This window comes from Atractosteus spatula, chromosome 26, assembly GCF_055471065.1.
Source record: "Atractosteus spatula isolate fAtrSpa1 chromosome 26, fAtrSpa1.hap1, whole genome shotgun sequence".
NCBI classification, from domain to species: Eukaryota; Metazoa; Chordata; class Actinopteri; order Semionotiformes; family Lepisosteidae; genus Atractosteus; species Atractosteus spatula.
In genome coordinates, this window is record NC_142731.1 from 5,918,992 (window position 1) to 5,932,635 (window position 13,644).

The 13,644-nt window shown below is 53.4% G+C and overlaps 2 protein-coding genes across 2 annotated transcripts; one reads left to right on the forward strand and one right to left on the reverse strand.

Moving 5' to 3' along the window:
- The first annotated feature begins 117 nt into the window (after positions 1-117).
- Positions 118-8,266, forward strand: klhl11 (kelch-like family member 11). Its single transcript, XM_088906332.1, has 2 exons — positions 118-614; positions 3,677-8,266. The coding sequence occupies exons 1-2, from the start codon at positions 154-156 to the stop codon at positions 5,259-5,261; spliced, it is 2,046 nt and encodes a 681-aa protein (XP_088762458.1). The 5' UTR covers positions 118-153; the 3' UTR covers positions 5,262-8,266.
- Positions 8,267-8,886: 620 nt separating this feature from the next.
- LOC148814688 (kelch-like protein 10) lies at positions 8,887-12,933 on the reverse strand. Its single transcript, XM_088906334.1, has 4 exons — positions 12,499-12,933; positions 11,162-11,779; positions 10,000-10,149; positions 8,887-9,310 (listed from the first exon to the last, which is right to left on the reverse strand). Exons 1-4 carry the CDS (start codon positions 12,916-12,918, stop codon positions 8,936-8,938), a joined length of 1,563 nt encoding a protein of 520 aa, XP_088762460.1. The 5' UTR covers positions 12,919-12,933; the 3' UTR covers positions 8,887-8,935.
- Positions 12,934-13,644: the final 711 nt, after the last annotated feature.

The following is a 13,644-nucleotide window of genomic DNA, read 5'->3' on the forward strand; positions in this document are numbered from 1 at the left end:
CCTCCCAGTATTTAGTACGTAATCAAGGAGGGTGGGGGACATTTTGAACCAATGTGGGAATTACGCCTTCGGCTCTGTGCGTTGATTCGTCTCTGTCTGTGTGTGTTTTGTTACTTCACAGACCATTACAATTTCACGTTATCCTCCACCAACATGGCGGCCGCAGCGCCCAATATTGACGACTCGAGCCGGAACGGCGGCGGCGGGGGCTGCGCCGCCACGGCCCTGCCAGGCGACGGGGACGCGGAAGAGGCCGAGGATTTCACCTCGTCCTCCCACTGCTCGGAGCTGTCTCGCCGGCAGAACGAGCAGAGGAAGCGCGGCCTCTTCTGCGACGTGACGCTGGCCTTCAGCAGCGGGGCGGCCGCCGGGGCCGTGCCGAGCTGCGAGTTCGCGGCTCACCGCTCCGTCCTGGCCGCCGCCACCGACTACTTCACCCCGCTGCTGGGGGGGCAGTTCTCGGAGTCGCTCTCCGGCCGGGTCGAAATGAAGGAGTGGAGCTCCGAGATGGGGCCAGACCCGGAGACCGTGGAGAGCGTCATACAGTACATGTACACCGGGGAGATCCGGGTCAGCACCTGCAACGTCCACGAAGTGTTGGAGCTGGCTGACAGGTGGGGAGAGAGATCGCAGGAACCGGCCGCGATTCCCGGTCGCTTTGAAGAGCCTCAGTCGTGTAAAAGGCGATGCTTGCTTGAGCAGGACTGAACCGCAATGCATTTAAATGCTCCCCTCCATTGAGTGACACAGAACACCAGCAAAAAGGGGTGGGGAGACCGCAATGCGTGATAGCCCAAATATCAAGATTAAACAGATTATTGTATTCCCGATCTGCGGTCCTTTTATGTGCAATTGGCTCTTTCGTAGTTGCCGACAACGAGTCCTTAACTAGATACTTCACTCACTTTAACAGCGAGTTGGCGTTTGTGCATTGTAACACTACCCAACCCATGAACCCATGTTGTAACCGCACGGGGAATTGATGCTAATGTTCGTGGTTGAGGAAATCTCTGGGCTTTTTGTCTCACCAGAGCTAGGGGGACCATATTCCTTCTGGTTGGAGAGGCCCCTCCAGAAACCATGTGATTTTTTTTGTTAAATCTGCGTTTCAGTTGCAAGGCGTTCATTTCTAAATTCATCACTACGCAAACGAGACATCTTAATCAGTGCAAGACCGAATCACGGTTTCCTTCTACAGATCAGTAACACTTTTCGGTCCGATCGGCTTCAAGAGTAGCGAATAGCCGTCAGATCATTTTTACGCGTTTAATGCACACGAACGTTAGCCACCCCGATTTCTATCTCCGCAAAATCGTAATGCTCAGTTTACAAATTAGCGCGTTTTTGGCTTAAGGTTAATCTTAAAACTCCTGTCCCGTCTCCGGTGAACTTGAAGTCATGTGGTTCCCAAAGGTTTGCCCTATCATTTACAGAAACCCGTCGAACCAGTAAATGCATTGTTCCTGCCCAGTATTGTCAAATAACAGCGGTGTCGGATCTTTCATTCCCCGCTAGTAGGACGAAACCTGGGGTTGTGCGTTTTCTCGAGTGCTTAAGCGGACGTCTGTCCATTCCCGGAATGATTCCACATGAAAACTCATCTTGTCCTCGTTTGTTATCTGGAAAAGTGTTTTATGCTGCGGAGGTAAGACTCGGTTTGCGTGATCACAAGATCTATGTACAGTACATGAATAGTAAAAGGTGTGGGCTTTGGTACTGTAACGCTTACGGCCGACAGGTACTGTGTAAGAGCCGGCGTACCAGAGCAGGTGACGTCACCGCCCTTCCCTGTGATAGCAGGACTACAGCTACTGGGCTGTAGAGAGATCTCTCTTTAGCTCACGGGGCTAGGTCGCTCATCTGTAATCAAACCCCAGGACCCCGGGGCTGTGAGGTGGCAGCACTTATCGTTATGCACGGCACTGTCCAGTTTCTCCCCACATGTCACTGAACACTTCATGCTCGTTACTGGCTTTTGTACAATGGCTGCTACAATTCAGGGGCCTCAGTTTTCGTGATAGCTGTGCAGCTGGTTACCCAGTGCAGTCACCTGTCGAAATAGCCTGTCTCCCCAGGCTAGTGTTAACTCGCATCCTGCAGCTTTCCTCGCATCCGGAATTCCGACGATCGTTTCCTGTGCAGATGGAAGGAATGCGCTGGTTTTTGGTTGATGAAATGTCTGACAGATGGAGGATAAAAATGTTTTATTCCTTAAGATATGATTTGATGTTTGTGTATCATCCTTAAGTCAGTGCCTTAGTGTATGCAGATGTACACCATATGCCTTTCAGATTAATGACTTACAATTTTGCAGATCTTGTGCTTCTAGTATATTAGATGGGGTTTTATCTTCGATATTCCATATAAGCCTGTGAGATTCCACAAGGATTTTTGTCTTGGAAGTCTCTTGTAGGTGGAGTCCTCTGGTGCCAGGATGCAAGTAGATGCCAGCTGAGTGTTAATGAGCTGGGTGCCATGCTCTTGAGTGACATTAATTCCCTTGTTCGTTAAGCCTGGCATGATACAGATCCATTCCGTCTGATTTCTGACATCTGGCCTGGAATGACAGATCAAGGGTTATGTCTCGGGGGCTTTCATTCCAAGAGAATGGCATTGCAGCTCGTTTTGCAAGAAGAGCAGGTACGTTTATGCATTCAGTCGTTCAGAACGGACTGTGGGATTTGCATTATGACTAAAGGAAAAAAAAACATAAAAGAAACTGCCAATGTAGAAGAGATGGGTTCAAGCACTGCTGTAATTTTTTGGGAATGCTCTAGCTTTGATTGCTAATGTACGTGAAATGCAGCGCTTTTCAAGTGTCTTTGTGTCGGCCCTGCGATGGATTGGCGTCCCCTCCAGGGTGTGTCCCGCCTTGCAACCATTGCATGCAGGGGTAGGCTCCGGCTCACCTGGCGCCCAGCAGTGGATAAAGTGGTGAGAAACTGGATGTTTGTGCATCTTGAAACAGTGCTTGTGGAGGTTTATAAATTAATGAACACAGACATGGTCCTGTGGCCAGCTGCAGGGTGCTGTGGTTTGATTCCAGCTTCAGGGAGGTCTGTGTGGAGTTCTTGTGTTTTCTTGAGTTTTTGCAAGGTAATCTGGTTTTCACAAATCTTAAGAACATAAAGGTTGCGCAAGTTAAAGAAATCCATTCAGCCATTGTGATTGTTCCAAGGATCTTATTCCACCATTTCTTTTCAAGAAGTCGGATGCTGGCTCTAACAGTTTGGCTGCATAGCTTGTTCCATACTCTCCTTTTTCACTGTGCACTTCCATGTAGTATACCTCCAGGGTTAGTTTGATTGGCTGTTCTGGGTTATTTTCCTGTGTTTTGTCATTCATTCATTCATTAATCTGTTTTCGAAACCGCTTGACCCTAGTCAGGGTCGCAGGGGAGCCAGAGCCTATCCCAGCAAGCAACGGGTGGGGTACACTCTGGGTAGGACAGCAGTCCATCACAGGACACACAGATGTGCACACACTCACACCAGGACCATTACCATGAACTATGGGAGGAAACCAGAGCACGCAGAGGAAACCCACCTGAACACAGGGAGAACATACTCTCATCCTCCGTTTTGGGCTCCAGCTTGACGTGACCGTCACCTGGACGCGTAGCTTCCTTGCCAGGGAAAGACGCAGGAATGAACATTTGTCCTTTGTTTGTGCCCAGGTTCCTGCTGCTGCAGCTGAAGGGGTTCTGCGGGGACTTCCTGAAGAAGAAGCTGAGCCTCGCTAACTGCGTGGCCGTCCACAGCCTGGCGCACATGTACTCCCTGGACCAGCTGGCCCTGAAGGCGGCCGACATGATCCGGCGCAACTTCCACAAGGTCATCCAGGACGAGGAGTTCTACACCCTGCCCTTCCACCTGGTGCGGGACTGGCTCTCGGACACGGAGATCACGGTGGACTCGGAGGAGGTGCTGTTCGAGGCCATCGTCAAGTGGGTGCAGAGGAGCCCCGAGGAGCGGGAGCGGTACTTCGAGGAGCTGTTCCGGCTGCTGCGGCTGCCCCAGATCAAGCCCACCTTCCTGACCCGGATGGTCAAGGCGGAGAGGCTGGTGGCCGAGAACGAGGCGTGCCTCCGGCTGGTGTCCGAGGCCGTGGAGGGGCACGCCATCCGCTTCGAGAACCTCAAGACGGCCGACCTGGAGTTCTGGGCCTCCTACATGGCCGCCTTCCAGCCGCGCTTCGGCCAGAACATGGACGTGATCATGGTGGTGGGGGGCGTCTCGGAAGGCGGGGACTACCTGAGCGAGTGTGTGGGCTACTTCGTGTACGAGGACCGCTGGGTCAACCTGCCGCACATCCACAACCACTTGGACGGCCACGCCATCACCGCCACCGAGTCCCACGTCTACGTGGCCGGGTCCATGGAGCCCGGCTTCGCCAAGACGGTGGAGCGCTACAGCCCCAACCGCAACACCTGGGAGCAGGTGAGCAACCTCACCACCCGCAAGCACTCCTTCGGGCTGACCTGCGTCAAGGACATCCTGTACAGCATCGGCGGCCACGGCAACTTCAGCCCCGGCTTCAAGGACGTCAGCGTGTACGAGCCAGAGCAGGACAAGTGGCACAACCTGGAGTCGGCGCCCAAGATCCTGCGAGACGTCAAGGCCATCAGCGTGGAGGACCGCTACGTCTACATCTCGGCCCGAACGCCCGTGGACACGGACAGCGACGACGGGCTGAAGACCATCACCACGCGCTACGACACCGAGAGCCGGCAGTGGCAGGACGTGGACTCCCTGCCCCTCATCGACAACTACTGCATCTTCCAGATGGCCGTGGCTCACACCAACTTCTACAACACCGCCTCCTGCTGCCCCAAGAGGTACGCGGTGCGCGAAGAGGCCGCGCGGCAGAAGATCAGCGCCCGCATCTCGGACGAGATCCTGGAGAGCCTGCCCCCGGAGGTCATCAGCATCGAGGGGGCCGCCGTCTGCTACTTCGGCGAGGACGTCTTCATCATCGGGGGCTGGAAGAACAGCGACGACGTCGACAAGCAGTACCGCAAGGAGGCGTACCGCTACTGCGCCGAGCGGAAGCGCTGGATGCTCCTGCCGCCCATGCCCCAGCCCCGCTGCCGCGCCACGGCCTGCCACATCCGCATCCCCTACCGCTACCTGTACGGCTCCCAGCGCTACCCCATGCCCCAGAATCTGGCCCGCCAGCGGGACCGCATGCAGCAGATGCAGCAGCTGCACCGGCGCACTCTCACTCTCCGGCGGCAGCTGCAGTCACAGATCGAGTGTTGAGCTCTGTCCTCCCCACCCCACCCCCCCGGCCCCACAGACATTTCCCTCAGCCCCAGCACAAGACCTGCTCTCCCACAATCTCTTGCCTGAACCGTTGTTGTTTCTGGTTTTTTGTTTTTTGCTTTGAATTCTCCGGGGTCACGACGAGTGGCTTGGCAAATAATAGCCCTTGTTCTGAGCCCCCCGGATGGTGCCGGCCCGAACCCGGGTAACGGACGGGTCCCCAGCTGGGGTTGTGCAGACGGTAGCCAAACTGGTCTTCCCTGCTGTTGGGGGTGAAACGGCCACTCCTGCAGCTCGCTGACCGCCCGCAGGCTGGTGGAGACACTTGTCCAGTTGTGGTCCTGGAAGATGCCGGGGGGGTGGGCAGTGCGTTAAGGACAGGAGGAGCTCTAGCAGGAGGGCGTGCCTGCAGCGCGACTCCTGCTCCCCATGGAGAGGAGGGGACGTAGCCGTGGCCCGAGTCTTAAGCAAGTTGGCAGCTCCAGGTTGGGTGGGTGTGTCGTAGAAGAAAGTATTGACAGAAACGAAAGAGTGTTCTGATTTGTCCCGCTCTACAGATCAGAGTTATAAATCCAAATCGGGTGGAAGTAAGAGACTGTGACATTGTGAATAGAGCTGTGGACAGTGACCGATAATCTGTCTACTGTATGTCTTTCACAAAACGTACTGTTTGTATATATGTATGTATGGTTTCTTTCCTTTGTTATTGTGTAACTTATGTATTATCTCCTTCTTGAAAGTCCTGGACATGCTGGTTCAGTCAGATCTTTCGGAGGAGATCTCCGTGTTCACGTTCCACCGTGGTGCTGCTGGGATCCACTGCCATTCCGTTCTCCAGCTCGACGCTCATTCCTTTTTCCACGGTCTGGCCTGGCTGTGAGGAGCCGTGCGGCCTTTCCTCCCTCAGATCGGCCTTGTTGTGAAACCTGAGAGTGACGAACTGTGGGCCGGTGTGAAGATGAGAGGAAGCAGCGGTTTACCTCGGAGGAATATTGCTTTTGGACGCCTCGTCCGAACGTTTTTTGGCTCTGGGAGCCGCCCAGACGGTGTAGGGTGGGCAGTGAAGCAGCGTCCGCAGGGCTGCCATCTTGGTTTTCAATTCAAACGCGGGAGCTCCGAGGAGGGGCGTGAGGTGCTTTAGGAAAGTATTCTCCACTATTTGCACTTGTTTCAGAGTGCGGTGGATGAATGTTTGCAAAACGTTTTGGAAATAAAATCGATTATTGGTAAACAATTGACTTTGTTGGGGGGGGGGGAAGAAGAAACTGACAGCTTTTAAAAGGTTTGTACGTTGGAGTTCTGCAGTAGTGTTGTGTTTCAGGCTGTGCATCCAATACATTCCATGCAAGACTCTTCCTGTATGTGTGTAACTGCCCCCTATTCTGACATCCTGGAATTCCTGTACTGTAATATACATTCCTGCTGTCAGTCCTGAATATTCCTATGGACATCCATTCCAATCCACTTTTTCCATTCCTGTAAATATGTCTGACAGCATGCTTCCTGTGTTTTCCCAATGATGCTCTTTCAGCTGTACAAATGTGTAGCTTCCTTCTCGACGGTCAAATACAGGGATTGATAAGGGAGGAGGGGGGTTAGCTTTCCTTGAAAAATATGAGCAAGTCCAGAGGTGTCATGGTACATCCCAGCAGGCGAGCGCTCCTCCCAGCCCTGGGTGCAGTGCCATGCTTGCAGAGTGTTGAGTACGTTCCATGGGGCCTGTGGTTTCTGTGGTGGACATAGGCTCCTGCTGTTGCTGGACATCGCACTGGTCGCTTCAACTTTGTTTGCTTGTCCCTGGAGCGGTACGAGGGACAGGCCTGTTCCCTGGTCTGTTCACATCACCAATTTGCACTCGTCTTCCAAAGATATTTCAAGGGGCCTGGGCTCCGTGTTCTGGTCTGTTAGATGTGGAGGTGACAGGTGTGTTGTCTGTATTGTGTTTAATTAGAACTTTTTTTTTTTGTCCGATACTGGTAACGCACGAATACCTGCTTTTTTTTTGCTTTCATCTTAGGTTGGTTTGCTCTTTTTCTTTTTTTAAAGCCAGGGGTCCGGATCGTACCTACTTCATTGGGGGCTGAGCCAGTAACCTGCACCCCTTGAGTTTTGTGCAGGTTACGTCCACTGGGAGTGCTTTTAGAAATTGGCTGTTGCCTTCCTGTTTCTCCAAGAATGAGCAACAGCAGCTGTAAGGTTGGCTGTCGGGGATGAGATGTGCCACAACGTGAATCCCAGGAAAAAACACCTTTGGCCTGAAATTCCAGTGGCCTGCATTATTATTTTGTCTATAGGCACTGATGCTGTAGAGCTTAATGGCTGCCTGTGGAAATTTGACCTTTTTTGTTCAGGCAGAAACAGACTTTTCAATGTTTGAGAGCACAAATTCAGCACCTTGCATCTGTCTGGGAAGTCGCGCGTCTTGAGATTATTGGGTTGGAGCCATTCCCCAAGCCGAAATTCTCCTTTTGCATTCATGGAGAGTGGAGGATTCTGTGCTGTTTTTTTTTTGGCCAGTCCTTATTGTGCCTTCTTTCTTCCCTTGCACGCTGAGTTTATACACGTCGTCTTGCATGTCTGCGTCGGGGCTTTTCCTGTTAGAGGATACAGGCCCGTCCATCGCAATAAACCCTCTTCCCAGCGGCTGTACAAGATCCCCGCGTGGTCAGTGTTCGTCCCGTATCTGACATTTGAGGTTTTGCCTCCCTCCTGTTGAATCTCTGAGCAGAGCAAATTGGCGATGAGTGTGAGCAGGTTGGGTTTCCATGAGTCTTAACTGATGTAGGAGGGTCATCAAGTCCCTTGATTTCCCTTGTAGTTGGCACTTTGCGGTCCACTGTGGATGGGTATGCACCTTCTGCTTGTAGGTAGTACTCATGTCAGCAGGAACTATAAACTGTAGAACTAAACGTGTGTTTGTGCTAATGTCTGTGATGTTTCAGTACAAGTGGAAAATGCAGAGCGAGTGCTGTCATTTGCAATAAAAACCATTTTGAATCGCTGCCATTTTGTCGTTTCCACTTCTGATTAGGGGTCTGTAAACTGGAAGAGGTTACCAGCAGGAAGCACTCATTGAATGTATTCAGGTGCGAGTAGCCAAGAAGATCTCCAGCCGGCCTTGAAAGGGAAGCAGGATACTGGGTTTGACAGCTTGTTTGGGAATCTTCTTCCCGACTCCTGCTACCCTTTGTGGAGAGGAGGGCCTCCTGTTCTCCGTTTTAAAGAATCCTCTAGCCAGTTTCCATTTTTGCCCATTGAGAGGACTGGGTCTTGGAGGATTTTGCCTTCTTGATTACAGCAAGCATGTGCAGGGGTGTTGCGTGGTCTGACAATGTAAGAACCACTGGGCCTGTGCCACGTGTGCTGTTTTAGAGTTTCTCTTCCTTGAGGTTTAAAAAAAAAAAAAACTGGGCAAAGATTAGAGGAAACAAGGGGTTACGGTTTTATTTTGCGAGGATGATCACTGGCTACAATACATTTAAAATCAACAACAGCCTCTCAAAAAAAACAAATGAGTATTTTTTTTTCCTTTCTTCCCAAAATATAAAGGCAGAATGAAATGAAGAGTGCCTTTGCCCAGCTTGAAAAGGACATAGATGCTTTATTTCTGTCGGTCGGCGTCTGCTACCCTCTGCGCTCCCTGGCTCGCGGAAGGGGAGGGCGGGGAGCCCTCAGACGGAGAGCAGGCCGTTGCTGGCGGACGCTTTGGGCTCGTCGCGCTGCCCGTAGGGCGCCACGGTGTCCCGGGGGGCGGCGTACTCGGCCACGTTGGGCAAGCCGGGCACCACGCAGCAGCTGAGGGCGCTGCGGAAGATGCCCATGTCGTGGGCGTCGTACCACTCGTCCGTCTTCTCGTCGTAGCACTCGGTGTTGAAGGTGGTGGTGAAGCCGTTGAAGCCGCCCACCACGAAGAGCAGGTCGTCCACCACCTCGATGCCGAAGTTGCTGCGGGGGTTGAACATGGTGGGCACGGGCCGCCAGCTGTTGGTCAGCGGGTTGTAGGCCTCCGCGCTCCGCAGCCGGTTCGTCCCGTCAAAGCCGCCAACCTATAGGGGTCAAAGGTCACGCTGTGTCTCAACTCCTCAGCTCATGGGATTGTGAGCGGTGTGCAAGGGGCTGTCCCCCTCCTAGGAGGAGCTGGATAGAGGGGCGACCGCTCTTCTTTTAGTAGACTCTGATTGCAACAGAGGGCCTTAATATAGAATTAATACCCAACACATGACAACTGCCAGTCGTGTCTTTAAATGCCTCTCGGTGTATATGTGTTTATGCAACAAATATCACATAAGGGTGCAGATCTGCATTATTAAATCTTGAACATTATTTTTGCCCATATTGATTTCCATTAGTTGATCACTCTGCTTTGAATAGTGTTATGTCATTTTTAACAAAAAACTGTGTTGGCTTGAGTATCTGCAAGTATAGGTGTATGAATCTTGCTTTTGAGCTGCAGATTACCAATAAGGCACGGGGGAGCTTGCACGCCTTGCTTAGAGCGTACATTTGTGTTTATTCGTGTGCCTGCATGCTGAGCCTTAATTCAGGCATACATGTAGGCAACCTTGGCAATTTGAATCCTTTTCGCTGGAACTTGTATCTCTTCCCCCCCCAGCTGCGTTCACCCTGCATGTCGATGAGTGTTGATTTCAGATCTGTGACCCGCGCTGTCAGAAGGCCGCTCCTCTGCCCCCCTGCTCTGCACCTCGGGCCCGTCTGCGCTTGAGCCGGTCCTCACCGCGAACACCTGATCCCCGTAGGCGACCACGCCCACCCCGCTGCGCCGGCTGCGCATGGGAGCGATCAGCGTCCACTGGTTAGTCTCCGGGCTGTACGCCTCGGCGGTGAAGAGGCACTCGGTCCCATTGAAACCCCCGCAGATGTACACCTGCACACAGAAGGGAAAAGATTTGCATCGAGGAGACAACTGTTGGACGGGCAGGCTCTTTTGCCCCTGTGCATACTGAATCGTTGTGCGTCTCACTTAATAATAATAATTGCTCACACTTATATAGCGCTTTTCTGGACACTCCACTCAAAGCGCTTTACAGGTAATGGGGACTCCCCTCCACCACCATCAGTGTGCAGCCCCACCTGGATGATGCGACGGCAGCCATAGTGCTCCAGAACGCTCCCCACACACCAGCTCTCAGTGGGGAGGAGAACAGAGTGATGAAACCAGTTCAGAGATGGGGATTATCGGGAAGCTATGATTGTTAGGGGCCAATGGGAAATTTGGCCAGGACGCCACCCCTAACCTTTTCGAGAAACGCCCTGGGATTTTTAATGACCACAGAGAGTCAGGACCTTTGTTTTACGTCTCATCTGAAGGACAGCGCCTTTTTACAGTGTAGTGTCCCCGTCACTATACTGGGGCTTTAGGACCCACATAGACTGCAGGGTGAGTGTCCACTGCTGGCCCCCCTAACACCTCTTCCAGCAGCAACCTGAGTTTTTCCCAGGAGTCTCCCATCCAGGTACTGACCAGGCTCACACCTGCTGATTTTCACTGGGTTGCCAGCTGTGAGTTGCAGGGTCATATGGGTGCTGGCATATCATTTAGCATTTCCCAGCGACGTCTCTGTCAAAATCTGTCCATTAAGCTCAAACGCGACTCTGCAGGACCCTTTGAAGGTGACTGTTTTGGAAGTGGAACATGGGAGGTGGATTGGCGGGCGGGGGGTTGGGAGATCTGCAGGTCTTGCCCTGACGAACAGGAGAGAATATGCTCTTAAAGAGGTGCAAGAGCATGTCAGCTCAAGACTGTCTTTAAGTGCCTTACTTTAGGTCCATAGAAGACAGGGCAGCAGCCTAGCAGGTCCTGAGCTATTTTAGAGCCACAGCTGTCAGACTGCCCAGGGGGCACCGGACAGGACTGTCCCGCGGCCCCGATCACACACCTTGCCATACAGGGTGGTGGCGCTGGCGTCGCTCCTCTGGTCATGCATGGGCGAGATGAGGGTCCACTGGTTGGTCTCGGGCTCGTAGCGCTCGGCCGTGTTGAGCCGCACGTAGCCGTCGAAGCCGCCCATGGCGTAGATGAAGCCGTCGAGCACGGCCACGCTGACGTAGCAGCGGCGGGAGTGCATGGGCGCCACCTGGTGCCAGGTGTGGGCCACGGGGTTGAACTTCCTCACGCTGTTGAAGTAGTCCACACTGTCGAAGCCGCCCACGCAGTACACGCACCCCTTCAGGTAGGCGGCGCCGTGGTAGGCCCGCGGGCTCTCCTCCTGGACCGTGGCGTTGACCCAGCGGTCGGCGCGGGCGTCGTAGGCCTCGATGGCGTTGGTGGGGCTGCCGCCGCTCCAGCCGCCGATGGCCAGCAGGATGGAGTAGGGCAGGCGCGGGCGGGTCATGGGGTTGCGGAAGTCCGAGCTGGACGGCCCGTTCATGTTGAGGTCGTACATGGCCTTCAGCGCGTTGATGATGATGGGCTTGCACTCCTCGCTGTCCTTCACCAGCTCGTTGTTCTTCACGTTGTTCATGAAGTACTCCGCGTTCATCAGCGCCATGCGCACCTGTCGTCGGACACAGCGACAGCCAGAGGGTGAGGGGGGTGATCGGCCCGTGCCAGGATCTGCTCCTGCAGGGGCTGCCACCCGCCAATACAGCAGCATGCAAACTCTATATCCACAGCAGGGCTATTCATTAACTAGACAGGCATATTAGGATACACGTTCATGTTGGTTTCAATTAACACTAGATTCATTCATCCATCAAGGTGGTAGTTCAGGTGGGCAGCTGCATCAGCGTGCGTAGGCTGCAAAGGGACAAGTAAAGGTTTATTCCCTGCTGAAAAGAGAAGAGAGGAAACGCAACGTTTCAGCTGTGTTCTCACCCAAAGAAGGCTCCACAGCCGAAACGTTGTGTTTCCTTTCTTCTCTTGTCAGCAGGGAATCAAACCTTTACTTGTTCCAACAAAGTGGTAGTCAAGGTGGTGTTGTGAATTAATTCAACAGACAGGATACCATTAGTACATGATATGTTTTTTTTAAGCCGTGTCAGATACCTTGGGCAAACGCAATCTTGTGTGCATACTGTATGATGCCACTTCAGCAAATCTTAACATAACTCCAGGTACAGGCAGTGCAGGTATTGGAGGCTGAGTTCTGGACAGAGGCTGGAGGCCTGCCTACAGTACCTGGGTCTGGATTCGGGAGCAAACAGAGGAGTGTGTGGCAGTGCTCCAGCCTTTGAAGAGTTGGTTAGGTTGCCCCAGGAGCGGGCTGGCACTGACCTTGGGCAGCAGCACGGAGATGCAGGCCTGGCGCTCGCTGGGCGCCTGCGCGATCCAGCGCAGGATGGCCTCGAAGACCACGTCCTCCTGCTTGACGTTGAGGTCGTCCTTCTCGATGATGTCGCGCAGCTGGCCGGCGGAGAGCTCCAGGAACTCCTGGGACACCTTCACCACCTCCTCGAAGTGGTGCAGGATGAAGAGGTAGGCCTTGCGCCGCAGCCCAGGGCAGTGGTAGAAGTCGGCGAACTGGCAGATGCCGATGCAGTTCTCCAGGCACAGCTGGGACTCCAGGAAGTCGCAGCAGGCCCGCACGATGCCCAGGATGCTGAACTGGTCGGCCGCCGCCAGCAGGCCCTCCACGTTGTCGGCGGTGATGGGCACGGTGCGGGTGTAGGCGTACTCGATGATCAGCTTCATCATCTCCGGGGACACTCCAGGGATGTTGTACTCCTTCTTTTCGGAGTTATTCCAGCCACTGGTGAACAGGGCTCTGAGGGGGAAGGAGACGAGACTTTTTTCTTTCAGATAATCTGCGCCAGACATGAGTTACACCAGAGAAATCCGATTCACCGAAATAGTCACAAAAAAATGTCCCTGATTTGAAAAAACCATGCCAGGTTTGCCCTTGACGGCTCAGTGGAGAAGTGTATTTTTGCTTTTCCAAACATTGTTACAATAAGGTACCCTTACAGTTCTAGCACAGTCGAGTTATACAGCAGCACCACCATGTAACCGCAGTACTACAGTACTATACAGCAGGCCCCTAACCCTAAATACGGCTTCTGGACTGCTTACAGGAAGTAGGAGCTGCAGCCACACAAGATGTTCTTGTGGGCGTTGAACTCGATGCCGTTGACCCTGATGATGACGTCGCACAGCTTCCCCTCCAGACGCAGCTCGTTGAAGACGCTGCACGCCATCGCGCTCATTTTCCGCTCCATGTGGGATCTTTGGCCCCTGGTCGAGGTCGAAGGCTCCTCCATCTTGCCGACTTCCTTGCACAGTTTTGGGATTTTTTTTTAACGGGTTTGTCTGCGGAGGCTTTGGCGGGGAGGGGACACGTCTGTTCCCCCAGAGAAAGGGACAGAGTGGCTTTCTCTGCTGGCTTGTCTCCTGCGCAACTGAAGCCCAGGCAGGGCCCGTGTC

What these genes read in the sequence shown, in the direction of transcription:
- klhl11 (XM_088906332.1), top strand. Translation starts at nt 154, where the DNA reads ATGGCGGCCGCAGCGCCCAATATTGACGACTCGAGCCGGAACGGCGGC. An exon ending in GTGTTGGAGCTGGCTGACAG is followed by an intron (nt 615 to 3,676) that starts GTGGGGAGAGAG and finishes GTTTGTGCCCAG; the next exon opens with GTTCCTGCTGCTGCAGCTGA.
- LOC148814688 (XM_088906334.1), bottom strand. Translation starts at nt 12,918, where the DNA reads ATGATGAAGCTGATCATCGAGTACGCCTACACCCGCACCGTGCCCATC. An exon ending in TCTCCGTGCTGCTGCCCAAG is followed by an intron (nt 11,780 to 12,498) that starts GTCAGTGCCAGC and finishes GTCCGACGACAG; the next exon opens with GTGCGCATGGCGCTGATGAA. An exon ending in ACGGGGATCAGGTGTTCGCG is followed by an intron (nt 9,311 to 9,999) that starts GTGAGGACCGGC and finishes TGACCCCTATAG; the next exon opens with GTTGGCGGCTTTGACGGGAC.